This window comes from Drosophila teissieri, chromosome 2R (genome assembly GCF_016746235.2).
Source record: "Drosophila teissieri strain GT53w chromosome 2R, Prin_Dtei_1.1, whole genome shotgun sequence".
NCBI lineage: Eukaryota > Metazoa > Arthropoda > Insecta > Diptera > Drosophilidae > Drosophila > Drosophila teissieri.
This window is the reverse complement of record NC_053030.1, coordinates 8748471-8766703: the sequence shown is the minus strand read 5'-3', so window position 1 is coordinate 8766703 and position 18233 is coordinate 8748471. Positions and strand designations below refer to the sequence as shown.

General features: G+C 45.2%; 4 protein-coding genes across 7 annotated transcripts; 1 reads left to right on the top strand and 3 right to left on the bottom strand.

The window, feature by feature from the left end:
* Positions 1-478: 478 nt before the first annotated feature.
* Positions 479-1416, bottom strand: LOC122614557 (early nodulin-75). Its single transcript, XM_043789121.1, has one exon. It carries the CDS (start codon positions 1276-1278, stop codon positions 481-483), a length of 798 nt encoding a protein of 265 aa, XP_043645056.1. The 5' UTR covers positions 1279-1416; the 3' UTR covers positions 479-480.
* A 137-nt stretch (positions 1417-1553) lies between these two features.
* Positions 1554-4434, bottom strand: LOC122613391 (probable elongator complex protein 2). The gene is made up of 6 exons (XM_043787543.1): positions 4218-4434; positions 3382-4165; positions 2769-3326; positions 2394-2697; positions 1768-2265; positions 1554-1710 (listed from the first exon to the last, which is right to left on the bottom strand). Exons 1-6 carry the CDS (start codon positions 4338-4340, stop codon positions 1596-1598), a joined length of 2382 nt encoding a protein of 793 aa, XP_043643478.1. The 5' UTR covers positions 4341-4434; the 3' UTR covers positions 1554-1595.
* Positions 4435-4753: 319 nt separating this feature from the next.
* On the top strand, positions 4754-8399 carry LOC122613310 (ARF GTPase-activating protein Git). The gene is made up of 8 exons (XM_043787429.1): positions 4754-4862; positions 5045-5944; positions 6148-6304; positions 6369-6454; positions 6522-6806; positions 7178-7368; positions 7441-7837; positions 8033-8399. Exons 2-8 carry the CDS (start codon positions 5069-5071, stop codon positions 8234-8236), a joined length of 2196 nt encoding a protein of 731 aa, XP_043643364.1. The 5' UTR covers positions 4754-4862; positions 5045-5068; the 3' UTR covers positions 8237-8399.
* Positions 8400-8415: 16 nt separating this feature from the next.
* Positions 8416-18132, bottom strand: LOC122613308 (mannosylglucosyl-3-phosphoglycerate phosphatase). 4 transcript variants are annotated; one of them, XM_043787425.1, is made up of 10 exons: positions 13499-13617; positions 12658-12868; positions 11821-12427; positions 11672-11758; positions 11048-11611; positions 10234-10748; positions 9930-10169; positions 9770-9865; positions 9636-9706; positions 8416-9555 (listed from the first exon to the last, which is right to left on the bottom strand). In XM_043787425.1, exons 1-10 carry the CDS (start codon positions 13534-13536, stop codon positions 9495-9497), a joined length of 2490 nt encoding a protein of 829 aa, XP_043643360.1. In that variant the 5' UTR covers positions 13537-13617; the 3' UTR covers positions 8416-9494. The 4 variants fall into 4 exon arrangements, with proteins under 4 accessions (XP_043643360.1, XP_043643361.1, XP_043643362.1 ...); XM_043787426.1 differs by lacking the exons at positions 12658-12868; positions 13499-13617 and adding exons at positions 15848-15956; positions 17973-18132 and having other exon boundaries at positions 8418-9555; XM_043787427.1 differs by lacking the exons at positions 12658-12868; positions 13499-13617 and adding an exon at positions 17973-18132 and having other exon boundaries at positions 8418-9555.
* Between the last annotated feature and the right edge of the window lie 101 nt (positions 18133-18233).

Sequence of the window (18233 nt, the reverse complement as noted above, 5' to 3'; positions counted from 1 at the left end):
CCAATTAACCGCATTTCCAGCTCCACTCCGCTCCTTTTCATCCCATCCCGAAAGTTTGGACAACAATGGTGCTGCTGCTGAAGCTTTAGCCAGAAGCCAATGGCAATCATAAAGTCAGTTGGAGCACGGAAATTGCAAGCTGCGGTTTAAAAGGTGGCACGCTCTGGCCATAACTCAGCACCCCGCACCACTCCGGGCGCCACTCCCGACTCCTCACTTCTCCGCACTTCTCCTCACTTCGCCGCGCTTCAAACTCCCGATCCCGGACACGTGGCCATGGCTGCTGTCTTGGCCCAAAACTATGCAGCCCCGGCTAAACGGAAATTGCAAACTGCGGCTCCTTGTGCTCGCTCCAGAGCGTTTTTATTTATTTCTCATTTAACAACCACCTTGGGAGGACTGGTCAGTGGAAACGCTCGCTTTGTAATTATACATATTTAATGCACTTTGTAAAACGGATACATTTTGTGGCCCACCGTTCTATTGGTGCAGACTGAGGTTGAAATGCTGGTTCTGGAGTTGGGATGCCATGGGCTCATGCTCCTCAGCAATTTCCAGATCGATTTTGTGGGAATTCTTCAGCTCATGATCGATGTGTTGGGGCTTCTGCTCCACAGGTCTCAAAGCAACCAAATGTCCGTGCTCGGAGTTCTGGTGCTGCTCCTGCTGCTGGACTTGAAGCTCCAGACGGTGAGGTGGCTTCTGGTCAACCGGCTTGATCTCGACCTCCAAGTGCTGGGGAGGCTTCTGTTCCACCTGCTTGATTTCCAGTTCCACCTGGTGATTTGGCGAAGAATGTTGCTGTTGCTTAATCTCGACCTCCAAGTGCTGAGGAGGCTTCTGCTCCACTGGCTTGACGCCCAATGAAACCAAATGCCCCTGGGGAGAATTCTGGTCGTGCTGCGGCTTCACCTCAAACTCCACTCGCTGAGGTGGCTTCTGCTCCACCGGCTTGATCTCAAAGTCCAAGGTGTGAGTAGGTCTCGACTCCAACTGAGAAATTGGAGAAGAACTCTGCTCCTTGATCCCATGTTCCAGGTGCTGAGGCTGCTTGTGCTCCACATGCTGGATTTCCGTTTCGACCTGGTTGCTCGACTGAGAGTTGTGGTGCTCTGGCTGGAATTCAAGCTCCATGTTCTGGTGCTTCTGGCCTGGTGGCCGTACCTTCGCAAATATATGAGCGTACTGATCATGTTCACTATCTTGCTTCGGCGTCAGCCTGAGTGGCGGAGCAGCCAAAACTGTACCGATAAGTGCCAAAACTATTGCTGCCCTCATGTTGAATTGTTCACAACAAACTGTGAATGAAGCATTTTAGCATTCTACTTAAATACCCAAATCGAAGTTCTTGCAGCGCCAATATTTTGCAACTAATTAGGTGTCAATAACATCTCTTATCAGAGCACGTATAACAGGAGCCACGGGGAGAACCCTGAACAAAGCTAATTGCAGCAGATTAGATAGCGACATTCAGATAAATCAGGCGAGACGAGCGAGACCCATCCCCTATCCACTCTGTCTGCAGATGATAGACTTCTAATTAAACGCAGCGGTTTGGAGTTAAAAAGGCTACTTTAATGCACATGGAGTCAAACTCATGTGAGCTTAATGTCGTAGATGCGCACCAAGTGATCCTCACCACAACTCGCAAGCTGGAGTTGTTTTCCAGGGCGGAACTGCAGACGCCGAACTGTGAGATGATGAGCTTGGCTAGAAGTTTACAAAACATATATACTAGAGCAATTAATAATGGAAAATTAAACCAACCTCTTATTCAAATCGCTGAGTAACTTCCAATCCCCTCGAACAAACTGATATATTTTTATCAGACCAGTTTCCGTTCCCAAAGCAAGAACGTATGTGTCATCTGTACCACTAAGATAAGCATTGGAAAAAGCCACAGCTGTGATTGACTCATTCTTAAGGTCTAGAACTCCCTTCGCCTGCCAGCCATTTAGCGAAGACTCCTTGCAGTCTTCTTCCTTTTTCCAAACCACTACTTTTCCATCTCTTGAGCTCGTCACAAAGTATTGACCATCATGCGACCAATCACAAGACCAAATGATGCGCGTATGAACTCCGTTGGTTTTGTCAGTGCTGGCCACCAGTTGATAACCCACCGAGGAGTCCTGCCTCTCGTAGAGACACCAGCGACGATCCCGGGAAACCGATAGCAGATATCGTCCATCGGGGGAGAATCTAAGTTGCGTCACTGTCAACTGGTGCCCACTCAGCTTCTGCATTTGTTTCCAATTCGAAGGGTTCCTGAAAAAGAGGAACATCAGTTCGTTCTTAACATTCTAATGTGCACCACTAAGCAATGATTCACCAGCAAACTAAGGCATGCTTAATGAAATTGTATATCAAGCTTTAACTGCTGCAGTTATACCCACCATAAAATAATCTGAGCATGCTCGGCATTGCTGGCTTTGCAAGTGGAGGCCAAGACGGAACCATCTGCAGTGGCAGCTAATGCAAAGATTTCGTAGCCATGGCCATAAAGCTTCTGCAGCTCGGGCCAAAGTGTATTCTGCATTAAAGTCTCCTCCTGCGGTGGCGTTTCCAAAGCAATAGGCACAAAGTAATTGTCGGGGTATTCATCTTTACCCTTACTGGTCGACTCCACTGCAGATTCGACCTTGTAGATAGCCTTGTTGGATAATCCCAAAGAAGGCACGGAAGCTCCTTTGGGAAGGGCTAAATAAAGTTAAATAAATTAAAAGGTAAGTAAAGCAAAGGTTAGGAAAGTAATCCATCAGCTGACTTACAATCCAGCAGGACGTCTCCCGCGTCATCATTTTCTATCCCACTGATGTGACGGAAGTTTTCAATGAAGTTGGCTGGCGCTTGAAAAGTCCGCACAATCTTTTCCTCTGCTCCACTGGCGAATTTATAACGTGACAGCAAAGCCAACGCCTGCATATCATAGCCATGAATTTGTGGGCGCGCCAACTCGTGCCAAGTGGGATTAGTTCCATCCTGCAGCCACGGAGCGTGCAGTCGAGTTGTTTGGTCTGCAGACGCGGTCATCAAATAGGCGCCGCTATGTTCCCAAGCCAGATCCCTCACCTCGCCATAATGACCACCAACAATGACATTTGGAGTCCAAAGCTGCGGGCGATTTGGATCCTGGTTCCAAATATGAAATCCTCCCTGGTAGCTGTGTGCCATGATCGAATGTCCATCGCCGGAGAACTTGCCACCATAGAAGCCCACGGAGTTTCCACCCACTTCGCCCACACGAACATCTTCTAACCAAACGCCTTCCTCCGTCGGTGCCCAAATTATGACGGTCTTGTCAATAGAGGCGGATAGCAGGCGGAGCTCTAAAAGGTTAAGGATTGTGAAAGGACTTTGTGGAGATCAATTGTTGTGACTTACCTTGCTCGGGTGTCTTGTGCCAGTGAACCCCATAAATCCATCCCTCGTGTCCATATAAAACCGATTCCAAGCTCACTGCATACCAGGCCTCTTTTCCCAGTTGCAGTATCTTTTCCTCCACCTTTAGCTCATCGTCGTTCTTGCTCAATTGGAGCAGATCAACCTGATTCTTTTCCATTTGCTCCTTGCTGCGCGGCGCAATCCTCCAGAGACGAATAAAGTTATCCTGCGAGCCACTGGCCAGCAGCAAATCCTCTCCATCAACAACGAAATCCAGACCTCGAACCCAATCCTCGTGGCCAGTGAGCTTGTGTACGCGTTGAAACTGCCGACCCAGTGAATCTCCACCACCTGCGGCTTCTATCTGTTCCGTCCACAAGGAAACTGTCTCATCATCGCCACTGAAGGCCAGCAACACCTGATTGCTCTTGGGCAGCAGCTTCAGGCGAAGAGAAAAGCAAAATCCGCCGGATAAGGATATGGTTTGAAAGCACACACAATCATTTTCTTGGAAAGTCCACAGTTTGATTGTGCTATCTGCTGCTGCCGTTGCCAAAAGCCAGGAGCCATCCTGTTGGCGGACTCCATCCACAGCATTTACGCCACTGGTGTGACCATCGAGCGGGAAGCTCTTGGTGGTTCCCGCTTCATCCAGTTCCCAGAGAACCGCCTTTGCATCATCGCCGCCGGAGAGAAGTTTGTTGCAATCCAACCACCTCACAGTGTTCACTCGCTTTGTGTGCTCCACCAAAGTGAACAGGACTTTGGCTGAGTTGCCTTGAAACTAAAACATGGTTAAATATACTATATCTTCAAGTGAAACCACCAGTTCGTACTTTTGGATCCATTATGGCTATGGCATTACAGGCTCCATAGGCAATCCAACCATTTGGACCCCAATCCGCACATTCCGTGCAGCGGTTGCAGGCCACTGAAGTATGCAGATTCTCCACGTGCATGCTGCGTTTCTTTATGACCGCTTTTAATGTTTAATAACAATTAAATTTGAATTGAAAGTCGGCAAAATTGTTTTGTTTTGGCACATGTGCTCCAAAAGCACCAGTGGTTCTAAAACTGTCACATCTGTTTATAAACATATGTTTTTTAAGGGAGTGCAAGTGAGACAACTATATGCTCTGAAGACGATGGAATAGTGAGGCCAGCCGTCAAAATTGAAAAGTCTGGCAGGGCCGGTTCTGAAAGGTACATTTGTTTGGTTTTTGATTTTTAGGAATTGTAGACCATTCCTAAAATTTGATTAAATAAATTTTCGCTCTTCTTTAATAGCTTTTCAATTGAAGCATTTAAAACTGATTGAAAGCGAGCCAACACAGCTGCTTCATTTGTCAGCATTTTCTCTTCAAACCTGGCGCTTTGCAAGTGATATTAGCTGGTCACACTGGCTCGCAAAAAAAATAAAACAAATTCTAAAAAGGCATCCGCAAATGTTTTCCTCTGCTGCTCCCCGCGTTTAATTAAAAGTAATTTTCCTAATTGATGGCCAGGGGTGAGCCCCAGTTGCTCACATTTGACCTTTCACCGTCAGCCTTCCCGATTTCCAATCAGAATGCAAACAGTTTGCAACTGACTCACAACGAAGCCACTTGAGTTTGTCCGAGTTTTTTTCAACTTCGGTGTTCTATTTTTCGTATCTCCCCTGCAGCTTGTGAGCGTCTTGGAATGCTGAATGTGTTTCGCCAGCAGTATAATCGAAGCGCACAGGAAGTTATTTATAGCGCCGCCGGATTTGGATCATTCCGATCCAGCCACGCCCACGATTTCGACCAGAACCAAGATGTCGAGGGGGAAATCCCGCCTGCAAACCGAAGTTTGTGGCGATTGCGGAGCTGGTGATCCATCCTGGGCGAGCATCAACCGGGGCATCCTGCTCTGCGCCGACTGCTGTTCCGTGCACCGCAGTCTGGGCAGGCACATCTCCATTGTGAAGTCTCTGCGCCAGGGAAACTGGGAGCCCTCGGTTCTGAACTTTGTCAACTCACTGAACGCCCATGGAGCCAACAGCGTGTGGGAGCACCATCTGCTGGATGGCAGCACCAATTCCACTGGAGGAAAGCACGTGCCACGCTGGCGGAAACCCACGCCCAAGGATGCACTCCATCCCACCAAATCCGATTTCATCAAGGCCAAGCATGTGAATCTTACGTTCGTGCTAAAGCCCAGTCTCCAAGATGATGATGATGGCAACGGCTCTGTGGGCAGTCTGGAACAGGAACTGAGTAGACAACTCCACGCCAGCGTGAGGACCAGCAATCTAGAGACCTCACTGCGATTTTTGGTCCAGGGTGCAGACCCTAATTACTACCACGAGGACAAGCTATCAACGCCTCTTCACATGGCTGCCAAGTTCGGCCAGGCATCGCAAATCGAGATGCTGCTCATCTATGGAGCCGATGTGAATGCCTTGGATGGCAATGGGATGACTCCTCTGGAACTGGCCAGGGCCAACAATCACAACACCATCGCCGAAAGACTGCTTGATGCCATGTACGATGTCACCGACAGGATCATCACCTTCCTGGGTGGCAAGAAGCCCGATCACGCGGTGAGTTTAGATCTTTCATCTATTGCATTTTGTTCCGAGTCCAGCAAGAGTGAAATTATACTTCATGGCATCATTTGATAGCCTAGCAGAACAGCTAGTTCTAAATAAAGTATATTTAAGATGACTTCACCTTTGCAGCTCTCTACTTTATTCTCTACCCATTTCATAATTCAGTCCTATTCAATTCATCTTTCCATAATTAGAGTGGCCGGCACATGATTATTCCGGATGCCAATGGCGCCGACATAAGCGAGCAGCTGAAGATTGCCCGCGGAAAGCTGCAACTCGTGCCAAATAAGATGTTTGAGGAGCTGGTCATGGACCTTTACGATGAGGTGGACAGACGCGAGTGCGAAGCCAGTGAGTATGAGTACAAAACATAACAAAACTAGAGAAACTAATTTTATTTATCGTAACCATACAGTCTGGTCGACAAGCACCCTGAATGCTGATCATGCAACTGTGCCATTTTTGCCGGCTAATCCATTTTTGAGCGCCACGCGCAATCAGGTTTGACCTCGCGATACATTAATGAAATGATTCGAACCTTCATTCATTGACATGGTTTCGTCTACAGGGTCGTCAGAAATTGGCACGCTTCAATCGCGCCGAGTTCACTGGTCTCTTGACCGACGTGCTCGTGGATGCAATGAGGCGGCAAAATATGGCCAACCTGCGTCCAATGGATGCCCCAGTGCCCGGCCACCAGTCGCTGCAATCGCTGCCGTATGCCAACAACTCCATGCTGCTCGGCTCGTTCGAGCAGGGCGGCCATGATCCGAATCTGTCGGACGACGAGCCCATATACGATCCGGTGGCCAGCGATGATGACTATGCCCCAGTGCCACCTATGGCCCAGCAGGTAAACCTAATGCGGCAAAAGATACTCAAGCTGAACAATAGCTTCGGCTAGAAGCGTAAGCGAAGACTGACATGTAGACAACCCGTGCTGTACCCATTGTGTTCATCCGTAGGCCAGGGCACTATAGCTCCCTGATTTTAGGCAACCTAGTCCATTTTCGAAGCTAGAAGTCCAAATGTAGAACATAAGCCTCAATAAAACTAGCTGATACTTGTGAAAATGTAGTTTAAATAAGTAGTAGTTGGTTCCTTGATTTGTCTTCCTCGCCTTTTGTTGTTGTGCATTGTTTATTTTAAAAGATTTTGTAATTCTTTTGTTTTACTTTTTTATATTGATTTATTATCCTTGTTTTTTTGCTTTATTTTACTTAGGCTATTGTGCATACGCCACCGCGCAACGCGAATTCGCACAACGAAATGGAAACGCTGCGCAAACAGCTGAGCGATTACAAATCGGAGATCAATCAGCTAAAGAACGTGGTGCAGATGCTGTCCAGCGAGAACTCGCAGCTCAAGTCCAAGTTCTCGAGCGCATCCAACAACAGCGTGTACGATGAGCCACTGTGAGATTTTACATTTTGATTTATTTAGCCAGCTTTAATTTTATGATTTGTTTTCGATTATCCTTTGCTTAGTCGCATTGATCTGAGCCTGAGCAGTCCGGATACAGAGCACGAGCCTCTGTCGCTGCCTGAAGGTGGGAATGCCAATGGGGAAAGCGGCTCCTCCAATGATTCATCAAATCAGTCGACCATCAAGCGTCCAGCCAGCATGTACGAGCGTCGTTTGGTTCCCAATGTGGCCAAGGGCCACACGGATATCCGGAATACGACCAGCATGTACCAAATGGCTGGGGATGGCAAACCCTTCGGGGAGGAGGTCAAAGTGCGCTCCGACTTGGTGACGCGCTGTCTAAAGGAGCTCATAAGAGCAATGCAGCCAGTGCCAGAGGATCAAAAACAATCCATTGCTCCACATGGAGAGCTTATTCGCAGTGCCGTGACTGATTTAATTGCCCTTTATGCCAACTTGGTAAGATGGACAGAAATACCTAGTGGTTTCGCGTAAATGTCTCTTGATCTGTTTTTGTTATCATAAATCAAAAATCAAACCTATTTAACTTAGATATGATTTTTCAAAAACAACTTTTGAAGCAATTTATGATACAGAGATCCATATATCCATGTACAGGCAAAAGGATGTTTTATAATTATTAACATATTTTAGCCACCGAATGCCAGTGACCCGACTCGCGAGACCCTTAAACTGCTGACCCGCCAGAACATTCTCATCCAGCACGAGTGCGAGAATCTGCAGAAAGCCATCGAGGCGGATGACAAGCAGGCCATACAGAAGAACACCTTGGAGGTGCGCGACTGCGCCTTCCACATTGCCAGTGCCATAAAGACTTTGGTGTTGCAGTTTTATTGAGGCGCCCAAAACGCAATCGATGTAGAAGTTTAACTCACTCTTTTTGAAGTATTAACCAACCACTTTAGTGCCCTGCCGACTAACAAAAGTGCTTCCGCCAAATAATTTAAAGAATCCCCTTTACATATAGTTTATGTATTTAATAAATGTTTACATAAATCAATGTACTTCGTTCAATATACACAAAATGCGTTCTTCTACGGGCTAATGACCCATTGCAAAATAGTTTAAAAGTGTTGAAGGATTGGCCCTCAAAGTTAAAGGGAGACAAAGGAGGTGGACAGATTTACGATATCTGTGTATGTATATATATATATATATATGGGTCCTTTATAATTTTAATAATCAGGTGCACGTTGAGCCTGTATATTGTTCACTTTAGTTAACTGTACGTTCTAAGCATGGACAATCAGTTAAGCATGGAGTACATATAAGTGGCTTCCTCTACTTATTGTTTAACTTTGTGTAATTGAGTGGGTAGCTGCCACTGCTCTGGCTTTTGTTCTGACCTCGCCTATGGACCAAAATACACTCGTGTTGGTGGTGTGCAAGTTCAAGGAACTATTTAAGATTAAAGCATTTATCCATGAGTGTTGCACGTGAGTGGTGCTCGCGTTCTCTAAAAAACAATATGCTCTGCCATGTTCAAGCGCACCAAAAGCGTCCATAAAAATATACACATCCCATTTTGACATTCAAAATCTAGGTGCATTGTCTAAAATATTGCTTAACATTCACTTTACATCTGCGTGCCCCTTCAGTTTGCTACTCGTAGTCCTCCTCGTCGCGGTCCAGTGTTTCTATTTGCTTGCGTACAACCTACAGTATTTGATTGTGTTCGTGGACTCGGGGTTTTTAAAACAACTACTTGGAATATCTGGAGGATTCTCAAAGCTCGGCTCAAACTCTTTTCGTTATCTAGATCACAAAACATAAGGGCTGCTCTGTAATTACAGTACAATAATCAGTTGCTGGTGTAAATCAGTTTATCTAATTAAAAGTAAATTAAACTAGCGGTAAGCTTTAGGTACACGTACTCACTACACATGCTTCATATACAATATCAATATCAATATCCTGTTCATACTACTCGTACATCTCTGGGGAAGTCTTTCAAACGTTCACAACAAAACTTAGCCGAAAAAACAGAGGAGCATTAACAATAAACGGTAATAATATAGGACACGATCCCACAGATCTGCCAACTATCTAACTAGCTAAAGGGTATATCTTCGCTTTGCTTTTGCCTAACCCCTACTCAAATGTTTCTCTCCACATCGGAACCTGCCCCTAAATCAAGTTGTCTTATTTTCTTGTAACTAGAAGAACGGAAAAGAAATAAAAAATACAATAAATTAAATGCAAATTGTTAATCAAATGACTCTTGGTAATTCTTTACTCGTCCTCGGCTTCGGTGATTGTGGAATTCATTATGTGCGTCTCCTTTTTGAACAGCAACTGTCGGTGATGCTGCGGAAAAGGAATTGTTTATTGTCAATTGATCTATTAAATGTAGAATATATTGCTTCTTACTTCTTCGTTTTGTATCATAACGATACGGTGCTCCAATTGTGGCGCCAAATCGCAGGTGGACTGCTCCAGGTCATCCAAGGACGCACGTCGCAGCATCTTTCAAGGAGTAAATATTAGTTATATGTTTTATTTACTCATATTTCTATCCAACCCCAAATACCTTCTGAGAATTGCCATGCGTCAAGTCCATCGACTTGTTGTGGTGGCCCACGGACAATTTGCGGATGGGTGATGGTCCATCCAGATCCATACTATCCAAGCACTGCACCAGACTATGCCTCCGGGAGAGTGTGACCAGCGACTGGCGGTGCTTGGTGTTTTGTCCGCACTTCCTGGAATTGATGGCCTTGAAATGGTTCTGCAGGGTAATTCCCAACTCCGGACAAGCATCATCATCCATCTGAAATGAGGGAATAGTTGCTTGAAAACTAGAACTTAAAGACCAATGACGATTCCCGACTCACCAGCACAGTTGCGTCCTTGAACATGGTGTAGCCATCACAGCCCATGAAGATGTAGCTCTTGACGCACAACTTGTAGGACTGTTCCAGGTTGAGGTACTCGTCGCCCACCTGGATAAGTTGCGGGTCAATACGTTTGCCGGGCTCCGCCTGCGGATCGAAGGCAAAACTGATGCCCGACACCTGAGGGAACCTTCCCTCCAGCTTGGGATAGGCAGACACTCCATTCTCCAGCGCCTGCCACAGTATTTTACCCTTGACTTCGAGTAGGATTAGTGGGTCCCGCATGGGTATTACGTTCACCAGGTCGCCCATGGTAAAGGCACCCACCGGATGCACTCGATCCGAACGGAAGGTGCCGCCATTCAAGATGACCACATCGGCGCCGACGGCGGCCAGCACCACGTCGCACACCCAGTTGCCCAGATTTGTTTCCTGGGTCCGCACGCGGGAAAAGCGTCCATCTAATTCCACGCTGAAGACACCCATTACATCCGAAAGCTTGCTCTCGATGAACTCTGTAAGGAACAAAGAACTTGATTAGCTTGATTCAGTAATCTAAAGGAGAATCTAATTCCTAAAACTCAATCTTCTCTAATGATTTCCAGGATAGCGATGCATTGAGCAAAGAACTTCACTCGGTTGATTTGCGTGCCACAGATATCTCTACAGATTTGTCAAAAAGTATGCTGCGAAAACGAATTTCTTTATAAATCTTTAAATAATGTGAATCACTGTCAGATATTAAACACATTTCTGTGGCACGCAACCCAAAAGCAATCAAGAAACTAGGTATTCCTTTCACTGGTCCACCTACTGGCATATTTGGAGAGCTCCTGTTTCAGCTCCGGATCCTCCGGAATTTTGGCCGTCACATCGAAGCACTTGACGTCCGTTGTGAAGTGTTCACGATTGGCGGCATCCCGCTCGATGGTGATGACGGAGAACTGCTGGAAGTCCGTGCCCGATTTGACGATCATTTTGCCCTTGATTTCGGTCACCTCGCGGACGTGATCGTGACCACCAAGAATGATATCGATGCCGCTGCACTTCTCGGCCAGATTAATATCGTTGGGAGTACGCATGTGGGTAAGGGCAATGATGAGGTCACATCCCTCGTTCCTCAGCTCGCGGGCCAGCTTATTTCCCGCCTCCACGTAGTCGATGTAGGTCACCTCATTGGGATCGATGGTGGGCAGGGTCTCCAACCACTCCCGCTCCACCAGTCCAATCAAGCCAATGGATATCTGATTGTGTAGTATGAAGTGCGAGATCTTTCCACCGCCCAATGGACGACCGGTTTCGTTGTCCACCACATTGGACATGAGCCAGGGGAATTCCGTCTGCTTAATCAGCTTTACCAGCACATCCAAGCCGTGATCTAAAGAGGATTTAAGGTTAGAAAATGCATTCTGAAATTCTGGGATAGTCGCCTTCTTACCAAAGTCGTGGTTGCCAAAGACGGCACAGTGTGTTCCCACCGTATTGAGCACAGGAATCATCTGTTCACCCTGGGTAAAGGTGCTCACTGCAATGTCAAAACATACCTTTTAGTCTCAATATAAATACATATATCTATTGAATACTTACACATGCTCGGCGAGAAGGCATCACCGCTGAAGAGCACAAGCGGATTAAGGTGCGCGAAACTCTTGATGGCCGTGGCGAATCTGGCTGCCCCTCCCACAGGCTCCGTTTCCGCCATGGACTCAATATTGTAGACATCGTTGTAGTGCAAAATGGTCAGCGGTTTGTCCTCGCCCTCGGTCATTTTCAGCAGCTTCTTGGTCTTCTCCAGCTGCGAGGATATCGATGTGGAGCGTCCGGTCAGGCCGTGTGTGATGATTCGAGATCCGGAAACGGACCCGCCGCCGGATCCTCGATGTCTCGGACTTTGGGGCTGGCTGACGGAGGCGTAGGCGCGTGTGGGTCTAGTCAGGAGCTCCCTGGCATCAAGTGGCGTCAGCGATTGGCTTCCTCCGGCAGCGGATCCTTCCTCTGGCTCCTCCGGTCCAAATTGCAGCGTGGAGCCACTTAACGAGGCGGTGGCACTGGCTGGAGCAGCTGGAATTTCGCTGGAGGTGGGTGTTGTTGGTGTGGGCGTGCCCAGAGATAGGTCCAGGGATCGAAAGTTGGGGTTGCTGCTCTGCAGCATCGACAAAGTTCGTGTGCCGGCGTCTCGCACCTCAATGGAAGCCTGCAAGAGATTGGAAAGCGATGCATAAATCACCAAGTGCTCTTGGAGGGAATCCTTAACGACATCGAAGGACATCAGGGGCAAAAGAAGAATCAGGCGGGTGGATACAACACAAAAGCTAAGGGGTGCAGGTACATATATCATATCTGGGTGTGAATACACTGTGTATCGTGCTGGGTGGTTCAACATCGATTCGGGACACATTTTGGATATTTGGGTGTGGACAGAACCTGCTTCAGCCAGCCCACCACATTGCCCATGGCGGCGGCTCCTCCCGAACGGCCACTGCCCGTCAGGTGGCTCAGGCGGCGCGTGGATCCATGGCCAGTGGGTGGTGGCGTTGTGGGCGGCACTGTTGTCGATCCTGATCCTGATCCGGCACCCGATCCTCCACCGCCGCCTCCTCCTCCGTCGATTCCCGCATTGCTCATCCTACAGACGCTGCTTGGTTAGGAAAGATCGAAATGGAAATGGCACACAAGAGATTGGTGATAGACTCGACTTGAGAGGTGAGCTTAATGCTTAATCGTTTTCAGGATCTGATAGTTAATATTGTGAGCAAGGTGTAATACTTTAACGCGCCTACTTATTATACAATGCAATTATGCTACTGATACTAATCGATTCAACTTTAATATTCGTTTAATTAATATATTAATTAATTTCGATTTGACAATCAAAATATATAAACTGAATGATTAAAAAAAGAAAGCAATATGTTTGCAGATAAGCAATAAGAAAAACAACTAAACATTTCATTATTGAAAAGTTGTGAAAAGCAACAAAGGTTGTTTTCGGAATATATAAAAAGATTAACATTAGGAAAATTAAACTAATTAGTAAAAACTTCAATCATTAATAATATTCAGTTGCGAGCTCTACATATAACCACTTTATTATTATTACAAAATAGCAGCGAAAATAAGAAGAATACATATCACGTATATGTAAATTGAATTGCAGTTTTTTCAGCTGCCAATTTGTGCACTCTTGAGTCCACAACAAGGGAGAAAAAGTCAAACAATAAACTGAGGTGTCAGATCATGAAAATATTGCTTTTGTTGAACTCACAAAACGCCTCGCAAAAAACGAAAGCGACTTAGGTGCATTTTTATTCGATTTGTAAAACAAAAAGGTAGGCAAATTTCGTAATTTCGCGCTAAATATAAAAACAACACGAGACCCGCACCACTTGAAATGCAAAACACAAGTGCGATTGCTTAAGCAAAATGAATATAATTTTCTTCGATGCAAAATATATAAAAATATACAAACAATGATAAGGCTGAGAGCATAAAAGTGCACAGAGAGGTACACATTGCAAATAAAGCGCAGAAGGAAATCAATTTTGCAACGTGGAAGGTTGCTCATGACCTACGAATGGGAACCCTCATTATTTGCTCTTATTCTGTCTGCCAAATTTGCCATTAAATCAGCGAATGGCAAAAGCAATGTGCGATACAGAGAGATTAGGACGGAAAGTATCTCACGGATACACCGAGTTTTTAGAGAGCACATTGACATTGATAATGGGAAAGCAACAAGCCAACATCACTCATACGCAGCGTTGGCCGTGCGAAACAAGGTCAAATGTGATTGGGCATCTTCTTCAGGTCGTGCACTAAGCTGACGGCAAAAGATAAGCTGTGGATTCTGGCAGGACATGGGAAATGACTTGCTACCGGGCAGGAAATGCTCAGAAATGGCAAGCTGGCAGGCGGATGGGTTCCGTTTTAAAGAGCCCCACTTTGTGACTAGTGAGTTTCCAGCTTCAACTGACTTTAAAAGCAGTTGTTGGTGGCCACAGGCCAATCAGTTGACTATTTAATTACACACACGCTTAGTTTATTTTGCTATCGCCCTAATTAGGGCCCACCGAATTGAGTTTCGCGTTTCAGTGTCAATGTTTTCGTTGGCAGAACTTCACTATAATCGAATCCACCGAACCAGACATAATTAATTTCATATTTTAGACAAGTGCTGTTTACCCCGGAACCACATTTCAAACTGCACTGATATGCCCATCAAGCGTTCATGCAGAAACATCCAGCGAAACACAAAGTGGCAACCGCAAAATCTCATTTCACAATTCGCGCACACCAAACAAACACCGTAAATATTTGGACTTCGCTGGGGTAGCACAGTGGCGCACACCCTCACAAAAATATTGTTTATTTTTACACAGTTTACTTCCCAAAATGAATTATTAATTTGAAGCTTCTTTATACAGAAGGGGCTTTAACCCTGAAGACTTCACTAGTTGATTTCCTTTATGCAGGGGGATCTCAGGATAGTTAATCATTGTTTGACCTCAAATAGTATCATTTATTTTACTCCTGAGTAGCTCCCATTGAAAGGGTATGCGAATTTATAAATGAATTCAGACCAAAATGAGACATGTATTCGGACATGACAGCTCTGATTTACGAATGTGCAACAGTTGAAGTGGGACCCGAAAACGAGAATTACATTTTCAAGGGCTGCCCTTTTGAATCAACCAGCTGGAAACACTGCTGAATAATGTTTGAGCATTTTCACTTACTTAACGTTGGCATTCGTTCTGTTTTCGCTTAGCAAGGATTTGGCTCGGGATGAGCAAACAAGTGGAAGTCGAAGGAAAAACAATTGCATGCAATCAATTGGGGAAATCAGGCATGCAATTTGCATGAGTGTGTGTGTCTGATGCCCTTGACTCCTGAGCAAGCTACGTTCCGGCAGGTGAGAGACACCCCAAGGCAAGGGTTAAGGGTCAATTGGGCGAAGGCGAAGGCGCAGGCAAAGGCGCAGGGCCACAGGGAAGGTTGAGACTAGGCTGTGAAGTGAGCAGAATTGCGCCTGATTTTCCACATATGTACATCCGAAGGAGGAGCCCTGTTATCCTGTCTCACACTCTCACTCACGAGCGAAAAGTTACTTTTGCAACCGTTGGGCCAAAAGGTTGGGGTTTGTACTTGGTTTATCGCCAGCTTGTTGGCAACAACAGTTGATTAGCATATTACGTATACGTCCGATTGCCCTGTAACATTTTCATTTGGGGCCGAGCGAAACGGAAATGAAATGTGTAATGAGAAAAACGGAAACTCAAACAGCAACTCAGGAATAAATTATTAAGGGCATTTCCATTACTTCACAAGTGAGCACATATGGTTCTCAAACATGACGAAAAAGTTACTGAAATAAATCCTTAAAACCCTTAGAACTATTTAAACTACGTTATGACCATAGGTTCTTAAACCAAGCCGTTCAACTATTTTAATACCTCTCTAGCCTTGGCATTTAATTTAGATCAATACTTGCAGCGGGCGAAAGTTTTAATAACTTTCAGCTGAGATACTCGGCTTCAGCAATTTCCACCCCTTTTAATTGCATAATTGATAATTTCACCTAACGACCGTCAGTTACAGGCGGTTATTTACTCACTTGCGTGTAAGTTTCAGTGGGTCCTTCTCCCTTTTCGATTCTCCGTTCTTTAGTAGGGGTTGCCCAGCAACTGATTTTCGGGGCGTTCGTTGTGTGGGATGCCAGCAAACTGCAAAGTAAGGAAACTTGCTGAATAATTCAGGAAAAAGGATACTCGGACCAACTTGCCTTACGCTAACTTAAAGTTAAAGTTACTAACTTTGATAAATTGTGGTACACTTTACAGGCAACCCCACATATGTGAATGGCACAGCATATATTGCCTTTATATATGTTATTATTTCTAGTAATTTAGTTCACTTAAACTAAAACATAATGTGTCAAATATATAACAATAAGTGTTTTATCTAATGACGAGTTAATATCATCTTAAGTCAATAATTAACTCATGTGAAGTATCTATCCCTTGCTCTAACCAAAAGGAGTTCATTTTAGTTTTGTACCTAGTTCTTTTGGACCCCTCCCCGGCATTTTGTATCATCTTTCCCTTCTACGACGCCGAAACATTGTAACCTGCAACACCGATGGTCTATTTTTACCACCCACCCTATGTACACTATGGGGTTCCTCTTGAAAACAGAAAACAAGACTCCCATCAGCCACATAGTATATTATGACAGCCACGCACCACCACTTGACTTGACTGGCTTTTAATTTTACTACACACATACTCGTTATTTTCTGGCTGCTCACTTCAAGCCGCCAATCGGAATTTCAAAGTCAAAGATTCGATCGCACCTGTTGTGGGTTGTGTTTTTATTTAGCGTAAGGTCTTTAATTATTTGTCTTGTCTATTAAAAACTTTTGAAAGTGATTGTTTTAACTTTCCAATTGCTAGGTAATCAATCAAAACGCCTTCAAACATGTAACTTAAGGCTTTTGCCTTTTGATGGCAAGCCAGTCCATCACAATTGCTGACAAATTCGTCAAAAAATTAAATAAAAAGGAACAATTAAATAAAAGTAACCCCAAGCATATAATTTCCCACTTGTTGAAAACAAGAGAAAGTTTTGAAACATGTCATTTCAGGTGTTTATTTTTAAAACGAAATAAATTTCGTGGACTTCAAGGTCAAGCAACCTAGAAAAGACCCCCAAAATGTGGCCACACTACGTGCGAGTAGCCAAGACCCACTTTCTTGGTGCCAAGTTCAAATGGCCAAAACACGGCAAACATCAGCAAACACTTTTCGCCAGCAGCGGCACTTGTTGTAAGAACAAAAGTGGGTTGTATGAGGTGGTTTTTGTGGGGGGAGGAGGCAATAGCAGGTGGGAGGTGGGTTGTTATCTAGGGGTATTTGAGGCCAACATTCTGACAATCAGCTGTGTTTTCTAGAGAGAGAGAGAGGCCGAGAGGAAGAGAGCATTTCTCTCTTGAGAGGAAGCTTTTCGTGGGGGCTGCTTCCGCGAACTCTCGCTCTCTCCCAATATTTATAACCCCTCACTGGGCTCTCTTAATAAGCACGTTGTTTGGTAGCTGTTATTATTGTTGCGTATTTTTTGCTGTTGTCTTTTAAGTTAATATTTTAGAACGTGTTGAGCGACGGGCTTTCGCACACCACGTCATACTCCCCATGTACCCATGCATATACATATGTATATGTATACATATCTACATAAATACATATCTGTGTGTTGGTGTGTATCATGCGTAATGTAATTTCATGGGGGTTACGAGTTTTGTACACTTGAACTTGCAGCTGTCCTCTGGCATACAAAAATAAACTGTTTATGCAGTTAACTTTGGGGCCGTGCTTTCGTTGCCCCGATTTAGCCCCACATTTTCCGCCTATCATTACTTATTCAACGCACAGTCCTGTTTTTTCGAAAATTATCCGCAATCATGCGAATTCTGGAATTGACACTTCCGCCATACTCAAATGTACAAGTGTACACTCCCGAGTGGGAAAGTAAATTTGCAAATTCACACAATTTTCACACTCAATTAGAGCACACATCATATCACTTTCACTTAACAAAGTCATCACATTCAATTGCGCTGATTTAAATCGAATATAAACAGATTAGTACTGATTAATCAATTAGCTCACGCTAATTCAACACTGATAAGCTGGATTTCCCATTCGACACGATTGCGATTCGATTTGTTTATAACCAAGACTTACAAATCACTTTTCCAAAATCAAGTCCGTTTCTGAAGCCAGCGAAAAGAGCTGAGTCTGCGAAGTTTTTTCTTTTCTTGGTAAAAAATCTTCTGCGTAGCGAAAGGAATCGGTGCAGGCGATCGGAACGCGGAATACAAAACACCACCGTTCACATGGGAAGCAGAACTTTGACTGGCATCTTCCGCTTCTAGGTGAGCACGGTCAAAAGTAAGTTCAACATGTGGGAGAGCATGCGCCAGCTGAGCGGAGACGGAAACGGAG

Excerpts from the sequence above, each read along its gene's own strand:
- LOC122613308 (XM_043787425.1), bottom strand. The coding sequence starts at position 13,536 with ATGCACCTAAGTCGCTTTCGTTTTTTGCGAGGCGTTTT. Across the intron at positions 12,869-13,498 it reads CGTTTTTTGCGAGGCGTTTT|CGTCTGTAGGATGAGCAATG; the intron begins GTGAGTTCAACA and ends CTAACCAAGCAG. Across the intron at positions 11,612-11,671 it reads CTTTGGCAACCACGACTTTG|ATCACGGCTTGGATGTGCTG; the intron begins GTAAGAAGGCGA and ends AATCCTCTTTAG.
- LOC122613310 (XM_043787429.1), top strand. The coding sequence starts at position 5,069 with ATGTGTTTCGCCAGCAGTATAATCGAAGCGCACAGGAAGTTATTTATA. Across the intron at positions 6,305-6,368 it reads CAGACGCGAGTGCGAAGCCA|TCTGGTCGACAAGCACCCTG; the intron begins GTGAGTATGAGT and ends GTAACCATACAG. Across the intron at positions 7,838-8,032 it reads TTGCCCTTTATGCCAACTTG|CCACCGAATGCCAGTGACCC; the intron begins GTAAGATGGACA and ends AACATATTTTAG.
- LOC122613391 (XM_043787543.1), bottom strand. The coding sequence starts at position 4,340 with ATGCACGTGGAGAATCTGCATACTTCAGTGGCCTGCAACCGCTGCACG. Across the intron at positions 3,327-3,381 it reads GCACAAGACACCCGAGCAAG|AGCTCCGCCTGCTATCCGCC; the intron begins GTAAGTCACAAC and ends TTAACCTTTTAG. Across the intron at positions 1,711-1,767 it reads CTCAGCGATTTGAATAAGAG|CCAAGCTCATCATCTCACAG; the intron begins GTTGGTTTAATT and ends GTAAACTTCTAG.
- LOC122614557 (XM_043789121.1), bottom strand. The coding sequence starts at position 1,278 with ATGAGGGCAGCAATAGTTTTGGCACTTATCGGTACAGTTTTGGCTGCT.